Source organism: Pithys albifrons, chromosome 16 (assembly GCF_047495875.1).
Source record: "Pithys albifrons albifrons isolate INPA30051 chromosome 16, PitAlb_v1, whole genome shotgun sequence".
NCBI lineage: Eukaryota > Metazoa > Chordata > Aves > Passeriformes > Thamnophilidae > Pithys > Pithys albifrons.
Genome location: NC_092473.1, coordinates 16,525,102 through 16,552,954, shown reverse-complemented (window position 1 = coordinate 16,552,954; position 27,853 = coordinate 16,525,102). Strand labels below are relative to the sequence as shown.

At 56.2% G+C, this 27,853-nt stretch overlaps 1 protein-coding gene across 2 annotated transcripts; it reads right to left on the bottom strand.

Annotated features, from left to right (window-relative positions):
- Positions 1-27,578, bottom strand: CACNG3 (calcium voltage-gated channel auxiliary subunit gamma 3). 2 transcript variants are annotated; one of them, XM_071571460.1, is made up of 6 exons: positions 27,435-27,578; positions 27,241-27,327; positions 25,957-26,150; positions 5,188-5,271; positions 2,624-2,764; positions 1-1,497 (listed from the first exon to the last, which is right to left on the bottom strand). In XM_071571460.1, exons 2-6 carry the CDS (start codon positions 27,306-27,308, stop codon positions 986-988), a joined length of 999 nt encoding a protein of 332 aa, XP_071427561.1. In that variant the 5' UTR covers positions 27,309-27,327; positions 27,435-27,578; the 3' UTR covers positions 1-985. The 2 variants fall into 2 exon arrangements, with proteins under 2 accessions (XP_071427561.1, XP_071427562.1); XM_071571461.1 differs by lacking the exons at positions 27,241-27,327; positions 27,435-27,578 and having other exon boundaries at positions 25,957-26,426.
- Between the last annotated feature and the right edge of the window lie 275 nt (positions 27,579-27,853).

Genomic DNA, 27,853 nt, shown 5'->3' with positions numbered 1-27,853 from the left:
TTGCCAAACTGGACGATTTTATTGTTGTTTTGCTCATGACTCTCCCAGCCACTCGGGAGTCACCCCCCCCATATGTGGCCACAGCCTGGCCAGCCCCAGCTGCTCCCGCAGCACCACCGTCCACGCTGCCTTCTGGGCTGTGTCCACAGTCAGCTCTGACTGCTGTGTATCAGCTGTAGGGAATTAATTCATTTTCTTGCAATATTAGAGGTGAATTAAACGCTGGATACTTGCTACCAGTCACTGGAGGAATTCTGCTCCTGAGTCTTTTCATGGCCTGAAGGGAGGAAAGGAAGAAGGGAAGGAAGAAAGGAAGGAATGGAAAAAGGGAGCGAGGAAGGAAGCAAGGAAGGAAGGAAGGAAGGAAATAAGCCCTTTCGAGACCACAGAAAATTGCAAAAGGATGTTTCTTCCAACCCGACATGACAAAATTGAATTCCAAGCTATTTAATGCATGCACGAAACACCATAGAGGAACCCAGCCCAAGCACTCCATCCAGCACAACAGGGAGGGGGGTTTGGAACACGAGCATCACTCTGGCACCAACTCAGTGCTTCCAGCTCCAGACTTCCAGGCGATTCCACTTCAATGTGACTACTGGGTGAAGGGTTCTCACGGACAGGGCTATCGCCAGCATTTCCATGGACACACAGCTACGGGAACACTGCGGTTATGATCACACGAACGATGGAGACCTCGGGAAGCCGCTGTCCCGGGGGTGGAGCCCCACTCAGTCCACAGGGCACCAGGGCCAGGGGCACCAGGGCCAGGGTCCCAGGGTGGCCCTGTCCCCTCCCTGCCGGGGGATCCTGCTCCCACCGTGGCTGCAGCTGCCTGGCCCCGCTGGTGGCATTTCAGGAGTGAAAAACCAGCCCCGTGGGTGGGGGCCTGGGCAGCCTCTGGGTTTGTCCTTAAAAACAGGGTTTCACAGGTTACACCGTCACAAGGGTGATGCCATGCAGCCTGCCCACGGCCCTGCCCGCCTCAGACCGGCGTGGTTCGTCTGTTGGCCGGGTTGTTGTGCAAAGACTCCTTGAACTCTTTGGGGATGGAGTTGTGGACCTGTAAAAAACCGTGGTCCCGCTCCGAGTTAAGCAGCGTCCCCATGGTGACCTTGGAGGGATCCCTGGAGAGGGTGAACATGGAGATGTCGGTGGAGGGGATGGTGCTGAACCCCTTGCTGATGGGTGACATGTCCCGGGAGCGGGGCTCGGTGGAGCGGGAGCTGGACCGCCGGCGGAAGCGGTACCTGTAGGGGGGGAGGCGGGTGAAGGCCGTCTTCTTCAGCAGCTCTGAGTGGGACCTGGCGCGGATCTGGCGGTGCTTCTCGATGTACATGTGCACGGCAATCACCCCCACCATCTCAGCAATGATGAAGGACAGGGCTCCAAAGTAGAAGGACCAGCCGTAGGAGTAGCTCTTCTTGGAGTCGCTCTGCCCCGGGTCCCCTGCGTTGGCTGAGATGTACACTATGATCCCGATGATGTTGCTGAGACCTGCAGGGGAGGACGAGGGACAGGCACTGACCAGACTGGCAGGAACGGGGTGGGGGGACGTGTCCCCATAGGGCACCAACTCCTTTGCCAGCACACTGGGGTCAAACCCCCTCACAGACCTCTGCTGTCTCAGTACATCTACATATTCCCTAACACCAAGTATACCTGTATTTTCTTAGATATTGGAAGGGAAGAAGGAACAACCACTATTTTGTTTAGAAAAGGGACATTTCAAGAGCTGGCAGTGCTTTGCTTTGCTAAGCAATGAACCACAGGATCCCGCCTGATGCCGTGCAGCAGGGCTGTGGCTGGAGCAGGGCCAACTCAAGGGACACAGGGGGATCCCTCCAGCACAAACGCCAGCTTGCCATGGCCCTGGAAGCACAGGGAAGCTGGAATGGCTTCACCTCTTTCCATTTCTGCTGGAGCCCAGAGGCTTTATTTGAGATGGGGGCAGTTTGTGCCCTGCCAGCAGCCAGTGGGGCTGTGCCGCAGGGCTGGGGAGTGGCTGGTGCATTCCCGGATTTACTTAATGAATCGATTATGTTCTCTCTGCTGTTTTCTCATCTGCATCAGCAGCTCCTGCCAGCCAAGGAGGGAGAATCATTTGTCTCTTTGTGGGGAGAAGAAAAACACAAAATAGAGCAGTTCCTTGAGACAAAGACATTGTCACGCGATAATCAGGGGAAGTGTTGGGGAACAGCACAGAGAAATGAGTAATTCAGCAGGAACGGTCTCTCCAGAGAGCAATTTCCATGCAGGACTGCGGCAGCCCCTCTGTCTGTCCTGCTGCTACTGGCACAGTGCCCAGTGATGGACATGGCCCCCCAGAACCTGTCTGGGGGCCAGGTAATCCCCCAGTGGGATGGTTATGCTCAGGGAACCCTTCCCAGCCTGCAGCACCTGCACGAATCCTGCTCGGGACAGAGCAGGGTGGATGCTTGAAGGGCTGTCCAGTACAATGACCAAGACCAGAGGCCCCTGATGGTTTATCCCTGTGATGGGGATTATCCCACATGGATGGGAGAGCTCCCAAACCCCAGAATCTGGGCCTGGGAGAACCCTCACCCCACTCCCACTTGCCTGTGCCCCTCAGGCTGGCAGAGTGACCCCGGGCAGCTCTTACCTGCAGAGACGAAGAAGATGCCGGCGCTGAGGATGACGTTGTGTTTGCTCTTGTAGAACTCGCTGGCGGCCACGCAGAGCCCGCCGAAGAACAGGAGCCCCACGCTGAGGATGGGGAAGATGCTGGATGCTCTCACTGCACCTGCAGGACGGGGAGCAGGGCAGGATCAGCCCCCAGCGTGGCTCCTGCAGTGGGGACTGCTGGCACCCCCTGTGCCAACCCAGCACCCAGCAGGGATCAGTGCCAGGGCTGCCAGGAGGGTTGGGGAGACCCAGCTTTGCTCCCCACTATGCATCCTCTGCCTGTCATGGAATCGTGGAATGGTTTGGGTTGGAAGGGATCCTAAAGTTCATTGTTACACCCCTGCCATGGGCAGGGACACCTTTCACCAGTCCAGGTTGCTCCAAGGCCTGTCCAACCTGGCCTTGGACACTTCCAGGGATGGGGCAGCCACAGCTTCTCTGGGCACCCTGTGCCAGGGCCTGCCCACCCTCACAGCAGGGAATTTCTTCCCAGTATCCTTCTCCAAGCTGCTCCAGATCCCAATACCAGCCCTGCAGACCGTGTGATTCCAGCCACAAGAACAGCTTCAATCCTTATTTCTTTTTATTTCCCCTCTGCTAGGCTATTTCTTCCAGTTTTGTCACACATTCAGCACCAGCAATTTACCTTCCCATTACCAAACACACCACCCACAGGTTTCAGCTGTGAATGTGCCTCTGGAGTCTGGGATGGCAGAAATCCCATGAATCTCACCAGGCTGATAAGGAACTGACAATCACAGGGGCAGAAACCTCTCCTGTAGGGCTTAAACTATCACAGCTGTTTTGAAAGTCAAAATTTACAAACTACAAACCTCAAACTAAAAACCTACAAAATTTACAAACCTGAAGTTCAACAAAAAGGAATTTTCTGATGCAGTGGAGGAACATTTTCATAAGGAATAGAAAGCTCAGGCCCTGGAGCCCAGCACAATGCCATGACCACAGTGCTGGGCTCCATCCCACAGGATCAGCTCTGCATGCTCAGGAGTCACTGACCAGGCACTACACAAAGAAGGGGCTTTCCTGAACAGATCAGCTTCCAACGTGATAGCACAGAGTAATGAACACAGCAAATCACTACCTGCTGCACCAAAAATACAACATGCCTTGGTTTGGGCTCTCATCCCTCAATTAGGGATATTATTAAAGCACAGAAATACAGAGAAGCCCCATTAAAATGCCACTCTGGAGACTTTAAAATAGACTTTTTACTTTAAATGTGGAAGGGGGTGGGAGAATTTCAATGCTAGTCTCCTAAAACTGCAAACCTATTCCATTAAAACATTTCCCCTCTCCCCTGAGTGGAGCTGTAGAAATCTGGGGGTTCGGAGCAACGTCTGGATGAGGAGCAGCTGGGTCAGGCAGGGGGCTGGGGCTGAGCACTGGGCAGGATTTCTCCCAGCCCCAGTGGCTCAGGGAGTGCCCAGCACTGCCACTGCCTCTGGGGCTGTCACATGCCATATGCTGGGGTTTGGAAACACAGTACTGGGATGAACTCTGAGCTGTGCAGGCTCTGCAGCCTGTCACACACGTGTGTGGCTACCCATGGGCCAGGCAGTCCTTGCCCATGTGGCTTTGCATGTTGGGGGCTGTCATTTGTGTCCAGGCTGTGTCACCTGGTGCCCCAGTGCCTTCACACATGTGTCTGCAGGGCACTGAAGGGACTGTGCCCCTTCTCTGAGGGGTCAGCCTCACCCAGCCTCAGAGCCCCCCATGTTTTCCCCTGAAAGGGAAAATTTAGGTTGGATATACAGAAGAAATCCTTCCCTATGAGAGTGGTGAGGGCCTGGCACAGGTTTCCCAGAGAAGCTGTGTCTGCATCATCCCTGGAAGTGTCCAAACCCAGGTTGGATGGGGGTTGGAGCAACCTGGGATAGTTGAAGTCCCTGCCCATGGCAGAGGGTAGGATTGGATAATACCTAAATACTTAAATACTTCCAGCCCAGGCCACTCCAGGATTCTGACCTGAGTCTCTGCTGGCCCCAGAGTCAGGAGGACCCTGAGACAAGGGGACCTGCTTTTCTCAGGAATGCTGCCAGTTTGATTTCCCTGCCTCCCTGTGCTCAGTTGCCACTCCAGAGTAAATGGCAGATGCTCGTTGTGCTCTCCCAGCAAATCCAGCCAGGCTGGAGACCCTGGGAACAGGGACACCAACACTAACAGGGCATGAACATGAACCTCTGTGGTGCTGCACCACAGACCCACAGGGTCCCAGTTGCCTCTGGGGGGACCCCAACAAGCTCAGAGTGTGCAGCAGCTCCTGGGACCAGCCATGGGGACAGTGAGTGCCAGACAAATGTGCCATTACCACGTGGCACTGCGGCAGGACGTGGCCACGCTTGGGTAGCCTGGAGGGTCACTGCTGCTCACAGGGAGCCAGGAGGGCTGTGACTCATCAGACTCCTGCCAGTGGCAGGGTGGGACCTGCTGGGCGAGGCTGGGGGACAGGGATGGAGGTGCCCTGCACTGGGAGGTGAGGGGGTACCCAGGGAATGTGTGCCATGGAGAGGCAGAACTCACGGAGGAGATACTCAGCCGTGTCTTGCTCGTAGTCTGCATCCTCAGGGAAGTGGTCGATTTTCTTGCACACTCCTCGGAAGGTTCCTGGGAACAAACAAGCCAGGAAACGCTCAGACCTCTGCACTGGCTGGAGCACTGCAGGGTGTGCACAGCCCAGGGGTCTGGATGTTTTAAAGGGGGAAACTGAGGCACAGCTTGGGACTCCTCTGGAGGGGCAAGGGGCAGGGTGAGGTGGGAGGAACTGCAGCACCTCCCTAGAGGGAGAGGACCCGCCTCAGCACACTGGCACTGGAGCATGTGGTCAGGCCATGCTGGCTCCGTCCCCTCTCCCATGGGACCAGAAGGACGTGTCCCAAGGGCACAGGGCTCCAGGCAGGAGCAGCCCACCCGCACGGTGTCCCGCACGCTGCTGGGCTGCGCTCGGGGGAGCTGAGCATCATGACAGGCATCAATTAAAACCCGGAGATGAAGCTCTGGGGGAGGTGAGCTGTCATCCAGAGGGAGACACGGCATCCGAGGGAGAACTGCCTGCTCCCTTTACTTTGGGAATTCTGGGAGAAGGGGCTGCACTGGGCACGGTGAGGACACCAGCTGCACAGTACAGCCCCCAGCCTCCTCCTCCTCTCAGCTTTTGGGTTTCCACCCACCTTCTCCCCATACCCAGAGCCAGCAGGCTCTGCCCCACTTGCCCCAGAGCCACCCCTCATGTGTCCCTTTGCTCTCCAGCCATCATGCACTGCCAAAGTGGAGCTGCACCAACTGAGCCCTGCTCTGAGTGGGCACAGCAAGTAAACATGTCCGGCCAACCAGGGGCACAGGGTGGGCAGGGGAACAGCTCCAGCTTCACTGCAACTATCTCACACTCTGACATTTATTTTGGCTCCTTTATTCCCTCTGTTCATCAGCTGATGCTCATCACCATGGCAATCCTAAGCCACTTGACACACAATTTCAGCCTCCAAACACACACCACAACAAGGCTGAAATCCCAAAAAGTCCCCTCTGACCCCCAAAATGCTCCTTGAGGATTGAGTCCTGCCATGGGGAGCTGCAGCTGGAAATGGCTCTGGGGATGGGTGAGGCAGCTGCTCAGGGTCCTGACTGGGGACGCAGCCCCCCAAGCAGCTGGGCCAGATGGCACATCCTCAGCCACCAGGTTCCTGCCCCCTGGCAATGGCAGATGCAACTCCAAGTATTCCTCTCCCCACTTTATAGATGGGCCTGGGTAAAAGCAGCAATACAGCATCATGGGCAGGAAGGAAGTGGATTTTGTCATGGTCCTCAGCTTCTGAAGTCTCCTGTTTTGCCCACATTCCCAAAGCAAGGATTCCAGGCAGTGATGATGCCAGATTACCTGCCCCTGGACCACTGCTCCTGGCTGCCTCTGACCCCTGCCAGATGCAAGGCCACAGCTGTGAGCTCAGCAGAGGATGCCCCTGCTTTGGCACTGGCCAGAGCAGGACTCACTGCCGTGCTGCCTCACTGGAGTGGTGTCTCACTAGGATCTGTCCTGGCTTGAGCACCGGCTCAGCCACTTGTTCTAAGCACACCTCGCCAGGACCCAAGTACGAATTCAGCAGCGGGCACAGCCCTGGGCATGACACCAGCACAGCTCATGCTGTAGGGACACACTGGTCTGAGGGGCTGCTGCCTCTCCCCCCAGCCACCCCTCCCCATGCTGCCAGCAGTCAGACTCCTCTCCTGGCTGGGAGCACACCAGGCTTCTGTCCCAGCCCATCCCAACCTACTCCCGAGCGCTTGTCCAGGTGCTGTCCATGCCTGTGCCGCAGCCCCACACTGTGAACATGAATCACAGCCCAGGGTTGATTCACCTGCGGCCGGGGAGCGCCAGTGCGGGCAGCGCTGCCACCGGGACTTGCTGCCCACTCAGCTGTCTTGGTGGTGGATCTGGGTAATTTCCTCTCCCTATTGGTCTGAATCCCGATTAGCCAGCTTGGCTGATTGCCACACTTCCCTGCCGGAGCCCGACCAGCAACAGCCGGCTCTGCTCAGAGCCTGGGCAGTGGGGCTGTGCTGGGAGACCTGACCAGCTGGCAGGACTCCATTTGACCATGCTGGCACCAGACAGTACAGAGGAACTAGACCTGCCATCCCATCTTTCAGCAGGGTCCTGCTCCATGACCCCAGGTGCATCCAGCAGCTTGGTGAGCTTGGCCTCCCCTGCATGGACATGTGCTGGGTTCCCCCAGGCACACAGACAGGTTGGGATGGGGCCTGGCCAACAGGCACCAGCAAGGAGACACAGGAACAGCTGGAGATGTGCCAGCCCCAAAGCCTGCAACACAATCCTTCACCACTTTCCATAGCCTTTCCATTTTATATCCCTCCATTCTTCTCTGGAAAAACATCCACAGCTGCCCAACCCACCACTGCCTCAGTGCTCTCCTGGATCCAACAGAAATGCTACTGCCATGTCCAGAGAGGCACAGCCCTTGAGGTGGCACTTTGAGCCTGAATAAGTCAGCAAACAGAGCAGCAACGCCACCAGCATACATGCCTGGGTGAGCTGGCTGCCCCCAGAGCCCCCACTGCCCCCGGGCACAGGGCAGGGGTTTGTGGTTTCCCTGCTCTGCTCACTCGTGTGTCGCTGCACGCGCTGAGCCGCCGGCACCGCATTTATCTGTGCACGCAGAGGCAATTAATTGATTGGATCTCAGGCCGTTTTCCTCTCAGAGCCCTTTTCCCCAGGGAGGGCTGGGGAACGGAGAGAGGGTTGTGAGGAAAGGACAGTGGTGAAAATATGGCCAAGAATATCGATCCCAGCCCGGAGAGCCAGAAGACTAAAGCGCTCCAGTTATGGTGTTAAATTCTCATTACTTTTCATCCAGTGGAACCATTTTCCAGGGACCATTCTGGGTGTTACCAGTGTGTGCAAAGAAAGACTCAAGCTGAAGAGGATGAGCTAAGACTGCTCTTAAATGAGAACAAAATTTCTTGCTCCCCTCATGCTGGCTCAGCCAGGAGGAGTCAAGGTCACATTCCAGCCCTCAGCTCTCCACTCCGCCCGATAAATCCAAGTGAGTTATTTCCCAAGTTGTGGTTTCTAATGGCCTTCCTAAAGACACTGTGTTACACCAAATCTATTTGGAGGCAATGGTGGTCATTGTGGTCTAAGTTCTCTGAAAATTAGTATTTTGGAGAACCAGAGGTTGGAGCTGAGCAGGGAAGTGCTGGGGTAGGAGTCTGTGGCACATCCCCAGAGATGCTCAGGCTCTGTACTCCCTGAGTAACAAGAGCAAGATACCTAAATATCTCCAAGGAATTAAAACTTAAGGGCTCATCTTTTTTTACCTCCCACCCACCTCCCAGATGCTTGGAGAGATGGAAAGAAATTCATCCATATTCCTTCCCTTCCCCAGCTCCAGGCTCTGCGAGGGATCCTGAGGCTCTTTGCACAAGGTCCCTGGTGTGAGATTGCAGAGCTCTGGGGTTTTGAGTCTTTGTTAGCCATGGCCAGCACCCACTGGCCACTGTGAAGGGCTCAGTGGGTGGCAATGAGCAGCTCCTGTGCCCCTGGGAAGGGCTGTAGGGGCTCCAGCCACTCCCCCAGCACCTTGTTTGCCTCCTCCATTGCCAAATTTTCAACACAGTCCAGTTTCAAAGACACATGGCAGCTTAGAAAAGCATCAGGGAAGGGTGGTGGGATGGCTACAGACCCCTGACCCACAGCTTGGAGCAACACAGCTGGAATTGCTGTTGGAGCCAAGGATGACAAGAGGTGCTACCCCCCAGGGCAGGGAAGACTCAGGGAGCCAGATGTGTCCTGGCCACACACCAGCTCTGTGACTCCTCAGACTGTCACTGTCACCTGCCCCCTCACAGAAGCACCTGGTGGCCCCAGCTCTGCTGGAGAGTGGCTGAATTAAGGCAAAACCTGTGTGTTCATACAACAAAAGCCCCCAGCTCTGCACTGCACTCCAGCCAGCATCTCCCCATGTCAGGATGGGTGCTGGACTCCCAAACACCTGGCAGTGGGAAGAATCCTCCTCCTCAGGACTGAGTTCTCCTGTGGCACATCCCCATCACCCTGGCAGCCCCACACCAGCTTCCCACTGCGGCACCGGCGCAATCCGGCTCCAGCTCCACTTCACACCCTCTCCCCCTCTCTGCGGTGGTGGTTTGTGGCTGAGCCGAGGCACCTACACAGATATGCCTGTTCTAAAGGACTTTTTTCCTGTTTTTATAAAAAAAAGAAATAACAGTGGAAAAAACCCAAGTCAGATGAAAGGAGTGCAAGAGCGAGGAGGCGGCAGAGGTGGCTGCGGTGCCGCTCGGACGCCAAGGCCAGCGCGGGCACACACCTGAGCACACACAGCAGTGGAAGAACTGAGCCCTCGGTGCATCCTGACAGCTCAGCAGGGTGTGTGGAGCAGTAAATGCCCATGATGGGCATCCCCAAGGGGGACACGGCGGGCACAGCCTGGCACTCACACCAGGGGTGGGCTGGGAGCTCCTGCCAGCTCCAGCTCGCGAGGTGCCAGCGATTGGCGCGTGGCACAGGGACTTCACTCCCTCAGTGGTGCTAAAAGGGAAAAAAAAAACCAAAAACCCCTACATTTTGACAGTGACTCATCATCTCCCATTCTGGAATCTGTGGGGTTGGTGCAACCTACACAAGGCAGTTCAGAAAAGCAAAACAATTCTGAATAATAGAGGAGAAAAAAGTTTGCAGCTGATGGGTAATTTCCAACACTTCACTCTGAGGGTTTACTGGGTTTTCTCATTAGAAAAGTAATCAGGTAACGCTCTGGAGCTGCTTCCAGGGGCTCCCCCTGCACTCCCTTTCTCCCTCCACATTGCTGGGGCTCATGGCAGGGAAACACCACACTCCTGGTAGGTGCTGTAGTGGTGTAGGGAGGTGAGTGTGGTGCAGGGTGGCCCCGTGTCCCCTCACAGCACAGCAATGGGCAGCCAGCACACTGCGGTCCCCTCCGTGGCACAGTGATGGCAACGGGCAGCAGCTGCTGATGCCAGGAGCCCTCAGATCATGCTGAGGAGGAAAGCACTCATCAGCATGTCTAAGGAAATCATTTCATGTTTTATATTTAATAGTGAATAAACATTGATTTTTATTTTAAAAAGTAATTGACATTCCTATGAGAGTGCAATGAGCTCTGGAGCAGCCAGAATCAGCGTAAATAAGCCATGTGCTAGAAATTAATGAGCTTCACTGATAGAGTTTATCTGTTTAAATTAATACAATTCTAGCAATTAAAAAAAATAATGATCTTTTGTTTGTTTGCCTGCTTGGAGACATTGATGGTAAGAGACAGGGCAGAGTGGGAGTCCAGGACCCGGCTGAGCATCCCAGTGCCCGAGGCACCAGGACCTCAGTCCGTGCAGCTGGAGCAGGATCCCACTCTTCCTTGTTTAATGAACATTTTAGATGCACTTGGGTTAACTGATGAGCATCTGGGAAGGGTTTGCCTTCCAGCCTCCTCTTTGGCTGTTGGTAACAGGGACAGTCAGCTCAGCCCTGGAGATTCCTGGATCACACAGCTTTTGTTAATAGGACTTTGGAAAAGTGGGTCCATCCCACACCATGGGAGCCTCTGTCTGTTTGGGAAAGGAGACTTGGGCCCATCCCCATCCTCCACTTCCCATCGCTCCTGAGAAGTGCCTAGAGCTGGCAGATGCTCCCAGCCCACCCCTGGTGTGAGAGCCTGGTCATTAAGGTCCCTTCCAACCCAAACCACTCCGCGATTCTATGGTCCCAGCTGTCAACTGGATAATTAACAGAAGGATCCAGACTCACTCATTTGTAGGAGTGAGTTTGACTCATGTGATACTTCATGGCCCAAACACTGATAACTAATGATAGAAACTGCCCAGACGGGACCAGGAGGAAAAACAAGAGTCAAGAGTGTAAAACTTAAGATCCTCTGGTTAAACAAGAGCCAGTAATTCAGACCAAGAGAGTCTGTGGGTGTGGGTGCTCTGGTGTCTGCTCACACCCAGAGCTGTGCCACAGACCGGATCATCCCCAGGCTGCTTAAGCACCTATTTATACTAAGGAGGAGAGAAGCTGCATTATGATGGGGAGCTGGAGGTTTCACTTCACCAGTATTAAAATGTCCTCTGAATTTCTAAAAACCTATAAATGACAATTTCATAGCTGTGAAGCGTGGCATCCAGCACAGGGGAGTGCTATTTTTGACTCCGTGTTGACAGCTGAAGGGGAATGGATCACAGAATTAAAAACTAGTTGCTGCTCAAGTCCAAGCAATCACAGCTTGATTACACTTCTTATGGGCACACAGAGGTGAGTCCAAGGCACCAGCACAGACTCCTGGTGCTTTGTGAGGTCAATTCACAGAGCAGAAAACAACTATAAGCCAAATCGCTTAGGAGAATGGACTTAAGCGTGAAAGCACAACTGTGAATAGGAGAATGATTTAAGAGTGTTGTGCCCCAAAACTCATCACCACGATGGGAGTTTGTACTGGTTTAGAAACTGCCTGGCTAATATGTAAACAGCTATAAAAATAAAAACAGGCCCAACAAAGAGAAGAAAGGAGATATTCATAACTCTGAATATAAATCAGCAACTCAGAATTGTAGAGCACTGATAAAGGCGCAAACAAACAGCAGCAAACCATCAAAACATCCTTCCCCGGTGCATTGGGCTGAGCAGCAGCAGCAGCAGAAAGGAGCAGTGCCACCGCCCGCCACCGAACAACAGCGGCAGCGTTAGTCACAGGCCCCAGGAATGTTAAATAACTGATTACAACCACGGCATTCCACTGCCAGCACAGGCACATCCCGCAGCTCGGGGAGCCGCGCAGGGAGCCGGCTGAGCAATTACCAGCTGCTGCAAGGGAGGAGGAGGATGGAGATGGTCCACTGCCCCCCGTGCCCCTGCACCAGCCCCAGCAGTGCTGCTGCAGCCCCTCTGCTGCTCCAGGTGCTGGGGCTGGTGCCTGAGGGCACAAACAAGCACTCGAACAAGGGGACAGGCCATAGACACAGAGGGACAAGGTCACTGGTTACATTTGCTTTGGTGCAGCCAAGATCAGACTGCAGGAGTGACAGTGACAGGGGCTTCATGCCAGGCTGGGGCAGCCCAGCAGGTGATGACCAGCCTGACGGTCAAAAGCGTGATCTGGGTGCTGTGATGTCCAGCAGCCTGGAATAGCAGTTTTACTCACAGAATCATCATGGAAAACTGGAATGGTTCAGGCTGGAAGGGATCTTAAAGATCACCCAGTCCTATCCACCTGCCATGGACAGGGACACCTTCCACTATCCCAGGGTGCTCCAAGCCTCGTCCAACCTGGCCTTGAACATTTCCAGGGCTGAGGCAGCCACAGCTTCTCTGGCAACCTGTGACAGGGCCTGCCCACCCTCAATATTCCCTATTTCAAGGTGAAGCAGCAGCTCAAATTTGTAACCAACACTACAGTCCATGTTTGAAGGAGGATATTATTAAACTCCAGGAGGGCTCAGAGGCAGAGGTTTGGGAGGTGCCAGAGAAGCCCAGTGGGCAGTGAGTCCCTCCGTGCCCTCAGCACAGCCTGACCTCAGCTCAGCACTGCAAAAAGCAAATCATCCTCCAAAGGAGCCCCACAGTGCAGAATATCAAGACTAAAAAGATGTAAATTGTCATGGAAAGCACTGTCAGAGCTGCAGCGAGATGAGCCACTTGCCGAAAGGCAATTTTGAACTTCCAAGCTCACTGCACGAGGCATTAAAAAGGTCACTATTTCTGAAGTAAGGATCTTTACAAATAAACACATTTGCCGAGGCCTCCGTGAGTCATTCCAGAGCAGAACACAGAGCATTTCCACCCTAATGCTCCTGACAGGCCGGGAGCAGGGAGATCTTTTCATGTTTACAGTTCATCAATAGTTATTACAGCTGCACAGTCAATCTTGAAAGCACATTTAGCCTGGGAGGAGGCTCGGCAGGTTGTTTTCCCTGAAAAAGTGATATTAAATTTATTACATTCTCCCTCTTTTATAGCATTGATTTGAAGGTAAGCATTTGAACTTCAAATACGTGACTGCCACTCCAGCACCTGCCTTTTTTCAAATGTATCTGTACTTCTGTCACATCTTCCTGGTATAAATATTTGAAGTTTTCAGCTGATGCGCTAAAAGGGCCTTGATCCATCACAGCCTATTTATTCTAGGGAATGTAGTGGGCATCGTGCTGTTGCTTTGCTGCTGTGGGGGGGTTGCTGGCACCCTGCAGGACAGTTCCCTGCTCCCTCCCTGCTGGTGCCAGGCCCACCACGACCCAGGGGTTTGGGTCTGGTCCTGCAGAGCCGCCTCCTCACCCTCTGCAGGAGGGAAGTGAGTCCTGGGGAGCAGCTCCAGTGCCCCAGATGGGGAAAGTGGTATTTGGGAGTAGCACCACAGTTTCACTCTTGGCTTTTTTTGGAAAACAAGAAGGGACTCTCCTGCAGACAGAGCATCAGGAGGTTTGTTGGTGAATAAGTGAGTGACACCGACTTCAGCTTCCCCCTCCAAGAAATAAAAGCTGCCCTTCTGAGCTGCCCAGAAGTCTGGAACTGTTCCCATGGCACAGCACTCATCCTGCTATGCACCTTTGGGAGAGCTTTGCCCTTGGGAACACCTCAATGGTACCATACTGGCAGCAGGCTCCATGCCTGGGGCAGGGACAAGGGATGGTGCATCTTGTCCATCGTCCATCACTTCTGGATTTTATAGCACCACGAGACCCCAACACATGACAACCAGCTGCCCTGGGCCTCTGAAACACTCCTTTGCCCACAGGCAGCCCATGGGATTCCTCTGCCTATGGCTCTGTTGTTCCTGCCCATGCTGCAGCCAGGGCACGGCAGGCTCAGCAACCAGCCCCCCTCGAGGCAGGGAGCAGGACCCTCTCCCAGCTGCAGGCCAGTACTACTCTAACACAGGGCACACCTGTGCAAGCTGCTTCATGGTCCCTGGGCTGCTCACACCATCACCTTGGCCATTAAACAGCCTCACTTTCCCCAGCTTGCCAAACCTGGCTCAAAGCACAAAATATGTTGCTAGAACTCTGGGCTTTGAAACAACCCCAGTTCCATGAGGCCCTGCCATTCCAGAAGGAAAACAATTCTAGCTCCCTGTGGTTCTGCCCTTTCAGGAACCAGAGAGCTATGAGGGAGAGAGCAGAAACACATGAATGTCCCCGAGACGGATGTCCCACAGAGCTTTACCACTCACACAGTGCTTTCTATCTCCTTCCTCTTTTGCATTCAATCACAGAGAGAGCCCACCCTGCTGCTGCTGCAGCCAGATGCTGCTGTGCCACCAGCTTTGAGGACAGCAGGACTATGTCAGGCTGCTTGCCCTGCCTCAGCACTACTTGGATTCCACTGGCACCAGCTCCACAGAACTTACCTGGGGCTGCCCCTGTGGATTCACTCCCCTCTTTTCACCTCCAGCTTGTGCCCAGGGTCTGTGGCTTTGCATTCAGCATTGCTCTGCCCACACTGCACATCCCTGCAGGGAAACCTGTGCCTGCAGCAGCCCTTTAATGGCTCTGTCCCAGCTGCAGCCCAGCAGCTCTGCCTGGTTAGTGCTGACAGCACCCACCTGCTGAACTCTGGATGATGTACTGCCAGTTTGGGCTACAAGCTGGGTGGGGAATGGATGGAGAATAACAGCCCTGAGGAGAGCTGGGGAGGGACTTTGGACAAGGGCACGGAATGACATACAAGCAGGAATGGCTTCACACTGACAGAGGGCAGGGTTAGATGGGATACTAGGAAGGAATCCTTCCCTGTGAGGGTGGACAGGCCCTGGCACAGGTGCCCAGAGATGCTGTGGCTGCCCCATCCCTCGAAGTCTCCAAGGCCAGGCTGGACAGGGCTTGGAGCCACGTGGGCTGGTGGAAAGTGTTCCTGCCCATGGTAGGGGAGTGGGACTGGATGGTCTTTAAAGGTTCCTTCCAACACAAACCATTCCACAGTTCTATGATTCTGTTATCTCCAATTTACAGACGGGTAGTGGAGCACTGGAGAGATACAGATCAGAAGCATCTGCTCATTTTGGGTGCTCAGCTGGAGCTGAGCAGAGCCGGGGATTTCACAGCTCTGGAACAGGCACTGCGCGGGAGGTGACGGTGCTGTCACAGCCCAGCCAGCGCCGCCAGCGGGGCTCAACCCCCACCCGAGGAACAGCTCCTGGGTGCTCATGGGATGCTCTGCTTCTCCTGCTTGCTGGAAGACCTCCTCATCCTGGAGGGGACATCTGTTCAAACTGACATTGCAAGTAATTTCTAAAGACTGGCAGAGCTTGTGTACCCTGCACAGCCTCTGCTTAAGGCACAGGGCTGAGACCCGTCGTTGCGCGGCACAGTGTGTGGCACCGCGCTGGGCCGCAGTGCTGGAGAGCAGCTCCCGCAGCGCTGGTGTCCCCGCGGCCCTGATGTCCCCGCAGCGCTGGTGTCCCCGCAGCGCTGGCCCCGCGTGGAGCCGAGCCGAGCGCGGTGCCGGCAGACGGGCCGTGCCGAGCCGTGCCAGGGCAGGGTGGCTCAGGCGCGGGGGCGTCGGCACGTCAGTCTGTCACCTCAGCCGCGAGCGAGCCGAATGCACAGCGCAGCCAGACGGACCCATCTGCGGGGATGCCCCGGAGCTCAGCGCGGGGATCGGCCCCGGGGGAAGAGCTGGTGGTGGCCCCTGCCCAGGAGCTGCCACGGGCTGCGGTGGGAGGTGGCAGCAGCGGGACTTGGGATAGATCGGGGCAATATGCAGAGTAGATCCTATTTAATACTATTGTCTGCAATTATTTGAAACATGGACACCACCTCCCCGACCTCCCTGCCGTCGCGGTGCCGTCACAGGAACACGCTTTGGTGCCGCTGAGAGAAGCAGAAGCCCCGGCTCCTGCTCCTCCCCAGCCGAGAGGTCTCACACCCCGCTGCAGCTTTCCTGCTTCCCATGCAAGGCGCGATCGCTCTGATGCTTCTCCAGCTTCTCACGTTGGAGAGAACGCCAGGGAGTGATGTACAGAGAACACTTTCATCCTCGGCTGGAGCGTGCTGAGGAGCGACAAGAGATTCTCCCGGCACGGGGAGAAGGAGCTTCGGGGCTGCGAGAGGCTGCCAGCCCCCGGCAGCAGCCTGGGCGGGCAGGGGGAGCAGCACGGCCACATCTGGAGGGGGTGCCGAGGGGAGGGCGGGCGGAGGGCACCACTGGTGCCTCGCGGTACGGGCTGCGGGGCTGTGCGGGCAAAGGCAGGGCTTGGCAAGGATGCGGCGCATCCCGGCGGGAAGGATGCTCGGCTGGCCGGGACACGCAGCCAGCCTGCGGTAGGGACAGCCACCGGCGGGTCACAGTCTGCCTCGCCAAGTGACAGTGACCTTTTCCAGCCAGGCAGACGCCCTGGGCCGGGGTCGGGCAGGAGGGTCCCGCGGGAAGGCGCCCGGTGACTCCCGCAGCCCTTTGCAAGGCTCGTGTGTGACGCTGTGTGATGCAATCGGTGATGCTGATGCATCACATACTCTGACAGCTGCAAAAATAACCCTAAGCTGGTGTTTAACATCCAGCTGAGCATCATCAGCCTGGCCCAGTGGTTCCTGCTTGGTGCGGGGAGGGAGCCCAGCTCCTCCAGGGGTCAGAGGTGCCACCCCTGGGACCAGAGGAAGTTCTGCAGGAGACGAGCAGCTCAGTGGTGCCAGCAGCACCAGCCAACGTTGATTTTAACAAATTAAAATCAGGAATACTTCAAACAGGTCACTGCTTGTTGGCAACCTCTCTGGGGTGCTGTCCCCTCCCCTTGTGATTCCAGGCATGAACTGAGAGTAAAGGTATTATCAGAGGACAATTACCAAATCACCAGTGAAATTGGAAATGTGAGGGTTTAAGAGGCATAAACACAAATGTCACCCTCAAATACCACCCTTTGTCACTGCTTTTCAGTGCCTGAGTCCCATGGAACACATCACCAGTGCCAACACCCCTGAGGTTGCCCAGCAGCCCGCAGAAAGGCTGAAGGGGGTCACATGCCATTCTCCTCTCTCTGTGCTCACCCTGGGGATTCTTTCCTTCAACACAAAGCACTTGGCAAACAGCAAACATGCAGAGCCCTGGGGAGAGCAGCAGGATGGCACAAGGGGATGCTCCTCTCCCACACCAGCCCCTGCATTTCCTTATGGCTCTGTACAATAAAACACTACCCTTGCCAAGGACCTGATGGGCGAATGGCTCAGCCCTCCTCTGCTGCCCACCAGCACCAGGTTTGTCTGTAGATTGTGGTGTCCAGAGATAACAGAAAGGCAATAATCAGAGAAAATCATCACACACTGTCACCCAGACAGCAGCCACGTTCCCTCCTCCTTCCTCTCCCTGACAGGACTGTGAAAAACCCAGATATGTACAAGCACAGTCAGTGAGTGAGAGATTCCTGCAAGGACCAGTGGATGAGTGAAGTCCAGGGGCCCTGACACATGTCTCAAAAGGGACCAAAAGCCTGCTGTGAGCAGACCATCCCCTCCTTCTCCTCTGAGCAAGAGATCATAGAATCATAGAACACCAGAATGTTTTGGGTTGGAAGGAATGAAAGGATGTGGGACAGTTCTGGACTTCTCCTCCCGAAGACACTGTTAAATACCTGCGGGTAGCTGGCTGGAAGGTCACACAGGTGTAGAATCAGAACATTCCACAGCACTCCCGGTGCCCCGGGCTGACCCCCGGCCGGGCCACGAGGGCTGTTTCCCAGCAGGGTTGTGTAACAGGTCTCGGTTCGCGATTCCGCCGCGCTCCTCCCCGCGCCGCAGCGCTGCCAGCACACACAGACACGCCGAGGGAAGGCACCCGCTGTCACCCCGGCACTGTCATTCTTTATCACAGCAGGTGTCTTCTTAATCAGAGCCTTTATCTCGAGCTGCCACTGCTGCACTCCCCGAGTGAGCAAGCCATGGCTCCTTCCAGCCTGCATGGGACTGCACACAGCAAGTGACTCCTGGGTCCTCATCCCAAAGAAAGCTGCCCAAAACCTCTGGAGCTGTGCCCGAAGAGTCAGCCAAAGCAAAGCCACCCCAGAACCCTTAGGAGGGATGTGAAACCCTCTCCACACCAAGCACTAACCCAAAATGCAGCCACCAGCTTCAGGAATCTGAATCCAAGGGTCATTTGAAAGATTGAAGAGGGTTGTAGGTGTTTCAGCCCAGCAGCAGCCCCTCCTGACAGGAGCAGGACAATGAGCAGGGATCCTCCTTTCCCAGTGGGGAGTGGGGCAGCAGGCAGAAGCCCACACTTCCTCACAGGGAGTGGGGCAATGGGCAGGAGCCCTCCCTACATCCTCCACTGTCACAGACATGTGGAGAAACCCCTCTCTGAGCATGCAGCCCTGCTGCCTCCTCACGTCCCCAGGGGCACTTCACACGGACTCAGTACTCGGGTGGGCCCCTTTCCCCTCGGATGCCTTGGACTAATCCACTCCAGCTCCTGGCAGGGCTGTGTGTTAATGACAGTGGATGTCTGGCAGCTGCATCTTGCCAGCACCATGAGTCAGCCAGTGGCACTTGTCAGTAGGTGAGGCAGGGATGAACCCCTTGACAAGTGGGACCCCTGAGGCAGGGCAGCAGCTGAGACATCCACCCCCACCCCACCATACTTAGGGATTAGTGCATTTATATCATTTTAGGATAATTTTTGATTTTCCTGGAAAAGGAAGGTAATGTCTATTTATGAAGAGCACACTATGTTCATTAAAAATCCATGGTGAAGCCCATGTGAACAGGAACCACGGAGACATGAGAAGCACTGAGGAAGCTTAATGCCTCACCTCCCTCACCTCACCTAATCCCAAAGTGCAGGGCATCACGGGTCTCCTCCACACCTGGCCCACCACCCTGAATTTTGTGCCAGAGCACAGCATGACCCAGGGGGGCTATGCCAGTGGGCAGGAGAAGCTGTGCCAGGAGGGTCTTCATGCTGTGTACCAGTGGTCACAGTGCTGTGGGACTTTTCCAGAACCATGTGAGATGAACATTAATGAATCCACCTGCCCTCACCTTACAAAAGGCAAAATTCATGCAGAGAGAAGGGATTTACCAAAGACCACGTAGCTCTGGGCAGCAGGGCTGGGCACCTCTCCCTGCTCCCTGGCTGCTCCAGCAAACAGCACCACTGGCACATCCCGGCTGGTCCCCCACCTCCTGGAGGACCAGAGGACTGGCATCCATCCGTGGGCATCCTCCCCAAACCACAGCTATCCCCAGTCACCAGCACAGGGCTCTCAGCCTTCATTAGCCATCCCTAATTATTTACAGCTGGCATGGAGCTGGTGACCTTGCATGGGAAAAAACCCACTTGAGCCTCATTCATATTCAGCCTTCCACCTCTATTACACCGGAACAGCTCTGGAGATGACAGGCTCTGCACCACGCCTATGCAGCAGTAAAATGCCTCTTTCTGAGCTGTTCACAGCATACATTTTACTCATCACGTGCTGCTCACAGGCAGTGAGCAAACCAGCTCCCTAACCCACCCCAGAAGTCAGGATTTTTGCCCAGAAAACACTGCAGCCTCCCAGGAGGGTGAATTTTGTCCCCTCTGCTTGAAGCAGAGCTGGTAGCAGCAAGCTGAAGTGTGGCTCCTCCCCGGACACCCTCCAACCAGCCGTGGAGCTGGAGGCTCGGCTGCCTGGAGCCACGGTGCCAGCTGGCAGTGGCACGGGACCCTCTGTGTCCAGAAGGATTTTTATGACTCGTGGCATTTGGCCACATGCCACAAGAACATGGGTCTGGAGCAGCCCGAGGGTCCAGCCAGCCTCATTTCCATCTCCATTAGAGGACAGTAATTCACATTTATCCAATACATCCTCCACCAGGCAAGGCTCAGGGATTCCCTGTCTGAAGTTGTGCCTGGGTGTTGTACATGACCCTCACATAGCCCCGTGGCCAGGGCATGCATTTGGTCCTGTGTGAGCACAGTGCCAGGCACACAGGCTACCCCTGCTCTGTGCTGTCGTGGCAGAAAACCTCACTGGGTGTTAAACCTGCAGCCTTGTAATTCCATCAGGGAGTCTCAAATGGGTAACTTGTCCATCTCTACCTCCACCTCACCTTGGGTGCCTCCATCACACCATATCCTCTGCTCCCACCACACAGGTTAATTATATGTCTCCCACCTCTCAGGTAATGAAGAGCAAATAACCCCTCTGCAGCACCTCTCCAAACCTGCCTCACTGTACACACTACCTGTCTCCCACTCCATCACCTGCAGCCCACACTGATTGTCCCATCTGTGCATTCCTGTCAGCACAGCCACCACCCCTGGGCTCTCCTCACTGTGCTGCTGCAGCCAGTGGGCATCCCCAGACAGAGCCATGGCCAGTGGCATCGGGCAGAGGGCCGTGCTGGGGGGGTGGGCTGCTGCACTGGGGCAGGGTGGTCAGTGTGGCCATGGAGGGCAGCCTGGCAGCCACAGCCACACCGTTACCAGTGCTGGCACCGAGCTGGACCAAGCACCACAGAGAAGGGCTCGATGGCACGTTGGAGTGGGGATGAGAATCTATCACAGACACAGACCAGACAGAGGAACAGGATGAGCAGCTCCTTAAATACCTGCCTATAATGAGTAGTGAGAAAAAGCATTCCATCATGGGTGATTGCAATCTCAGGGACATTTGCTTGGCGCTTTTAAAAATTAAAGATAATAACTTTCTAACAGAAACAATCTTGCTGTCACCTTGGGGAAATTCTCTGCTTGGCCTCAGTCAGAGGGCTGAGGAGCTGGAGGCGGGGGAAGAGCTGGTGGCTGGCCAGGGCAGCTGCTTCCAGCCCAGCAATGCCTTTGCTGCCACCCGGCTCCACTCAGCAGAGCCAAAACCAGCCACAGACAAAACCAATGGGAACATTCAGGAGCAAGGGCAGGTGCCTCCCTGCACCTCACACCTCTGCCAGGCCTGCTGAAAGGAAAGGGGAATAATATTAAAAATCAGGGATTTTGATATGGGAAGCAGCAGAATATGCACATGGCTGATGGGAGAAGCTGATGGGATCAGTTAAAATAAACCCACAACCAAAAGGTCAAGGCAAAACGAGGAGAAATCCTTTCATTGTGTTAGAAGGAGCTCCCCTGATGGTGTAAAACAACACCAGATCATGATGGTTCAACTGTCAGTCATAGAGCATAAGTGACACATTATTATTTATTCATTAGATACTTCTGTTCTGTACTTGGAGACAAATAGGCTCCCGTATTCCAGCAGGAGCTGGGGGGATGCTAAACAGTGACTGCGAAGTGTAAACATGGAACCAGAAGGACTAAAGAACTTCCTCCCTGGAGCATTCAGAGAATAGGCTGAGAAGGCTTCTGAAGATCTAAAATGGATTTTAATAAACCTTGGCATTCTGTTGAATTTCTAGAAGACAGGAGAAGTTGGTTTAATGCCAGGAGTGATGTGATTGGCAATGGCAGAAGCCGAGTCCCCAGCACTGCCCGGGGGTTCGCAGAGGTGGGAAATGGGGGTGAGGTAAATGTCAAACAGCTTTATGGAAAATAGATTTATCAAATTTCATAAATTTTTCTTGATATGGTTACAAATTCAGTTGATAAAGGAAGTTGGTAACATAATAACTTTAGAGTTCTAGCAGGTATTTGATTTAGCTCTCCTGAAAATCTTAAAAACCTGTATTACACAGAATCAACAGCACTTTATTAACAGGGCTGGGAGCTAACAGAGACAGTCCCTGTCATCTGAGGGATGTTCCTGCACAGGATCACCTGCTACCAGAACAATATTGAACTATGACAACATCTTCGTGGGCAGTAGTGAAGAAAATGTGAAATAATTGGGGATGAAAGAGGGAAATGCCAGAGAAAAATCAGATGGGAATATTAATGAACAAGGGAGGCAGATTTGGGCAGCTCCGTACCACGGGATCATTCAGCAACAGCCATCTTTATACACCAAACTCCAAGAATTAACAGCAAGGAACTAGGAGAGCAAGTTCTGTTTTGGGGGGTAGGAGATGCTGCTCAGTCACACAGGATGGGCTGGGGTCGGGGTGGGCCACCAGCAGGGGAGCTCCCTGTGAGGAGCTGCAGCCAAGGGGCTCAGGCGACCTGCAGGTGAGCAACCAGACTCACAACAGGCAGGACCAAGGACAAGCAGCCTGCATGGCTGTGGGAGAACGGGGTGTCAGAAATTATTGCTTATGTTCAAAGGAAGCTTGAGGAGCTCATGTCCTTTCCCAGTGGAACTGTCAGGCCAGGGACATGGCCCATCACCCTCAGCTGCAGCCTCCAGGACTGACCATCCACCCTCCACACACCTGGAGCCATGCAGGAGCTGCAGGGCAGGTGTAGAAAGAACTGGGCAGGACCCTGAGGGCTGTGGGGTCAGCTGATGATATGCACAATATTATGTTTTAATCTAGACGGGATCCCTCCAAAAAGACCATCCCCAAGCAAGGCTCTCTAGGCTTGTCAGGGAGGAACTGCTGGTTGGCAAAGGCTGCTCTGGAGCTGCTGCAGGGGACAATGGAGGGGCCAGAATGTGTCCAAAGGGGACATTTGGGCTGAGGAACAGCTCTGGGAAGTAAGATGTCTGTGCCTCCTGCAAACCACCCTGCATCCCACCCCAGAGGGATGCAGGCTGTCGAGCATCCTCTGCTAGGGAGGCAGGCAGAGCAGCGCTTGGCCTCCTCCAGAAATGACAGAGCACTTTATTCTGATGAGGGAAATGAGGGAGGAAAGGAAAAGTACCACATCGCCTTAAAATATGGTATTTTGAGAAGCCTTGGCCAAATCCTCCTGCTCCTTCTGCCTGTTTCAGATCCGCATGATGCCATGGAGCCAGTCCCAATCTACACCACGCAGCAGGGAGGACACGGAGCCTCCCTGCATTTAATGATGCTGAATTTAATTAAGTTTGATGAAAACCAAAGTTCTTTTACTTTCTTAGAAAAACACCACCAGCCTAAGCAGCTATTTCTCAACTTCAGGTCTCTCCTCAAAGTGCCATATCTGTCCCTCCCTCCTGTACTGACAAGGCAGGCACAGAGGAAAACAGGTGATGCTGAACCGGCCACGGGGAGAGGCACCGACCAGCGCTGGTCACGCCAGAGTGGGACACACGAAGGGACAGCTGCTAAGCATTTGCATGTTGTAAAAACAATAATTAGGATCCAAACGCTGCGATTCCAATCACGCTATCTCAGCCCAGCAGTCTGGGAACACCTGCCTGGGCTCCACAGATTGAGTCAACCGCTAATTTGTGTTTCCCAGTGTGGGTGTCTCTCCATGGGTCTGCAGCGGCTTCATTCAAGATTTATCCGCTCTCGCCGATGGGCTTGTGACGCTCACGTGGTGCAGCTCCCACGCAGGCGCTGCGCCGGGGCTGCCACGGATGCTCAGCGCGGCTGCGATGGGGCGCACGGCCGGCTGCGATGGGGGGCACTGGCGGCCACAATGGGGGGCACGGCCCGCGCTCCCGTCGGCAGCTCCGCGACCTGCCCCACGCTCAGCCGGGACAGCCACTGGGGCCACTAACTCCTCCCTCCTTACGCACATGAAACCCCTCTTAGCGGTGGAAATTTCAAGGCTGAGGCACTTCCCGGTGGGCACAGAGCTCTTCTCAGTGCTAAGAGCATCTTCTGCTCTTAGGAGAACCGGCCCCTCTGACAGACTGTGCTCGGTCCTGGCACAGGGGCATGAAGCCTCTGCCCCTTTTTCAAGCCTGGTACAGTGAGCGCACAGAAGGCGGGAGGCAGAGAGGCCCTAAAGCAGGAATCAGACAGGACCTGCTGCATGTACCAGAGACAGGGCTCAGCCTCCAGCACTCCCCTGGCTGCAGTGACCATTCCCAGCTCGGGGGTCTCAGACCCCGCTGAGGCTGTGCCAATCCCCGTGCCAATGCGTGAGCTCTGCGCAGCTCGGCTGGGGAAGTTTGCCCTTCCCAGCACTGCGCTGGTTAACAGCCTGTGAGGCACCAGCACTCTGCTCCTGCACAATTCAGGAGGGTGAGGAGCAGCCCCTTCCCGTCCCCCCTGCACCATCACAGCCCCATGTGCTCCCCCCAAGCACAGGCTGGGCCCCTCCCTGCCCTGCCACCGACTGGGTGCTGCAGCCCCCGCAGCCCCGTTGCCACCCACACCCACATGCAGGGGTTGACTGAGCTGTGTCCAGCACGAGGCCTCGGCTGTGCCACAGGTACGGCCACACAGCACTGCACAGCTCCCGCTCCCACTCTTGCCCCAGCAGCTGTCAGAGCACCAGCACGGGGTAGGACATGGAGCTGGAAGCAGTGAGGCCATGGTGATCCCATGCCCTGCTGGTCTCAGCCCCACACCCGGACTCAGAGTGATGGGCTGTGATCCAGCTCTGAGCTCTGCCATGGCACTGCCAAGTCCTTTCCCGAGTGAGCTGTGCCCAGGGGAGCGGGCCCTCTCTGGCTCCTTCCAAAGCAGTGATTGATCACAGTGAGGGAAACATAAAACATTGTCTGGAAAAAAGAATAGGGCTAGCTAACCGAAAAAATTTTGGAAATTACTCATGCCTCCAGTGAGCCAGTCTTCCAGAGCCCTGGCTCCTGCTTCCTTGGCTCCCTCAACCCAAGAGGGGAGACAGATTATCTCAAATTATTTATTACAGAATTAGACCATGATCCAAACCCTCCTTGAATCAATAAGAAAGCTCTAACTGACTTCACTGGGTTTAGGACTGAGCACCAGAAATACCATACTGGGTATTTCTGCATCTATGGCCATGACTCACCGAGAACTTTCCAATGTGGAGGAGCAGCTCAGGGCCATGGCTCGTCTGTCCCCAGTGTTGGAGGGGTCACTTCTGGGTCTGGGAGAGCCTCATGCCCCTGAAGCCTGACAGGACAGTGGGGCAGGTACCCCTGGGCACATAGGACACCCACTGCTGCCATTAATTGTAAAAGTTAGGGCCCAGGGTGATGCCATCAGCCATTTTTTGCTGCGCAGGTACCAGCACTTGGCTCCATTCAAGCTCATCTTCAAGCACAGCCTGTGGGTGCTCAGATCTACCTCCACCAGAAGCTTTAGGGCAAAACTGCCCCAAACTGTGACCTGTGCTGCAGGAGGGCAGGAGCTGCCAGGGCCTTGCCAGTGGGGCAGTGTGGGGGAGGGAGGCAACAGGGCAAAGCGATGAGGCCGGGCAGGCAAGAGAACGGCCGTGGGGTAGCCGTGGTGGGGCAGCCCAGCCACGGGGCAGCTGTGCTGGGGCAGCCCCGCTCTGGGGCAGCCCAGCCGTGGGGACAGAGGCACAAGGTGTGGTGGGGCACCAGCAGCCCAGCTTGCCCCGCTCTGCTGCTCAGAGGGCAAGGGCTGGCGCTGGTGCTTGGGGCTCGGCGATAAAAACGCTTGGTGCGGTGGGTTTCCCGGTGACGGGTACGCGGTGCCCGCGCAGCCTTGGAGAGAGGCAGCCCCAGTGGGGCTTTGCTCGCTCCCACTCACGCAGCCCTGGTCGGGAGAGGGACCTGTGGCCCCTCAGCCCGGAGCTCGTCGAGAGCATCCCCGGAAGGACACAGCGCAGCTGCCGCTGCCAGCGCCGGTGCCCGGCACGGGGGAGACCCCGCACCCCGCAGCCTCGCTTCCCCGGCCCCCGGAGCCCACGACCGAGGGGGCTCCCCTCGCCCCGCGCGAGGTTCCATCGCGGTGCCACTGCAAGTGCCCGGGGAGGGGAGCGGAGGGTGGCAATGTGGGGCGGCGGGGCCGCCGGGCCGGGGGATGCTCCGCTCGCCGGGGACCCGGCTCTGGGGTGGGGGGCGCCGCGATGCACCCCCTCCCTCGAAGTTTTGGGGCCGGGGGGGTCGGTACCTTCCAGGCAGCACGTCCTCCAGAGCCCCGAGTGGGTCATCACCTCCTCGTTCTTGCGGCTCGTGTCGTTGTCGCTCGTGGACTTAGTCCTACACACGCCGCGCGAGTAGAGCCAGTAGTCAGTGCCCACGGCGATGGTCATCAGGCTGAAGGCTGCGAAGGCTCCCACCGTGGTGACGAGCATCTGGACGCCTCTGTCACACATCCTCATGCTGCTTCATCCTCCGGCGGCGGCTCGCAGGGGAAGGGCCGGCGCCGCCGCCCGCCGCCCGCCGCCTCATGCCCCCGCTGCCGGCGGACAGCGGGGCCCCCGCGGCGGCGCGGAGCGGGGCGGCCCGGCCCCGGCGAGCGCGGCACGCATGGCCCGAGCGCACCCGCGGAGAGCAGCCCCGAGCCCGGCGGAGCCGCTCCGCCGTGCGCTCCCGCCGCCTCTCCCGGCGCCTCCCCCGCGCCGCCCGGCCAAGGCAGCGGCGGGGGGCGGCGGGGGCGGGACCCGCGGGGGGCTGCGCCGCCGGGACACCGCCCCCCGCCCGCGGGCACCGGCACCGGGAGGGGGAGAAGGGGACCGCGACTGGGCACCCACCCCGGGGTGCCGGAACTGGGCGGGGACCGGGACTGCTCCGGGAATCCCCCCCGGGGGGAGCTGGGATCGGGGCTGCCCCAGGGGATGGGGAGAGCGACCCTGCCCCAGGATAGCCCGACTGGGCGGGGGAGCTGCACCTCTGGGTGCCGGGACTGAGAGTGGGTCAGTGACCGTGACTGCCCCAGGGACGCCAACCCGGGGTTCTGGAACCGGACCGGGACTGTCCCAAGGGACCGGGTGGGAGTCCACACCGCAGAGTGCCAGTACCATAGACAGTCCTGGCAGACACCCACCCGCCGCAGCCCCCCGGCAAGGGACAGCTCGGCTCCCCGATCCCACTTGCAGTCCGCGCAGCACTGGAGCTGCTGCACCCCCACCGGGCACCGGGTGGCATCTGGGACAAGGGGCTGGGAGTCACACAGCCACACAGTAGACCCCAGAAAGGGCACAGCCCCTGCCCGTGCTGACACGGAGTTGTCTGTACCCCCGGGACACCGTGTTTAACCTCTGCCCAACCTCCAATTCAGCCCGAACATCCCTGACACCCTCAACCCACTCCTGAACCATTGCCACCAGTCGATTCCCCTGTCCACTTCCTCTCTGCTGTCTGCTGTCTCCTCATCTCCCTCAAACGTTCCTCAGCCGGTTGGATGAGCCCGTGACTCACACGACCTTTCCAACAAGCCTTAGAATACACTTACCTCTTGAATTCACAGTCCTGTAAGGGCCACAGGTGAGACGGGAAAGCAAATGATTTACGCGATGGCATGAACTTCCCCAGCCCTCATCTGTATGCACTCACATGGAAATACTAGTTATTTACTCCAAAAAGGCAAACAGAAAATTACAAAGATACCGAGAAATTAAGAACGTGAAAATTAAGTAGCTCCTCAACCTGAAATCACGGTCTGCGCTACTCCCCAGCAGGATGCACTGATTGCTGCCTTGCCGCGCTCCCGCCGTGGCTCCCGCCGGCTCCCGGCGTGGCTCGCCCTGGTTCATTCCTTTCCCCACGGGCCGCGTGCCTGGTTCCCAGCTCAGGCTGGAGGCGGTGCAGCTCTGCCCAGGCTCTCTGGGCGCACAGCACCAGCTCCTGCTTCTCAGCATTTCCATCTGGAGAGCGGCAGTGCTGGGAGGGAAACACAGCCCTCTGAGGAGTGTGAGGATGGGGGACAAGGGTTGGGGTCAGCAGCACCCACCCAACCACCTTTCCTGTGCATCTTCAAAGGAGTGGTCAGACCTGTGCCGTTCCTGGGATTGGCGCTGAAGCAGCACAGGATGGTCACAGGTCACACCCAAGTGATACAGGCTCGA

Coding starts and splice junctions, on each gene's coding strand:
- CACNG3 (XM_071571460.1), bottom strand. CDS start 27,308: ATGCCATCGCGTAAATCATTTGCTTTCCCGTCTCACCTGTGGCCCTTA. Junction 2,765..5,187: donor CACGGCTGAGTATCTCCTCC/GTGAGTTCTGCC, acceptor CCCGTCCTGCAG/GTGCAGTGAGAGCATCCAGC. Junction 1,498..2,623: donor CATCTTCTTCGTCTCTGCAG/GTAAGAGCTGCC, acceptor CCTCCCCTGCAG/GTCTCAGCAACATCATCGGG.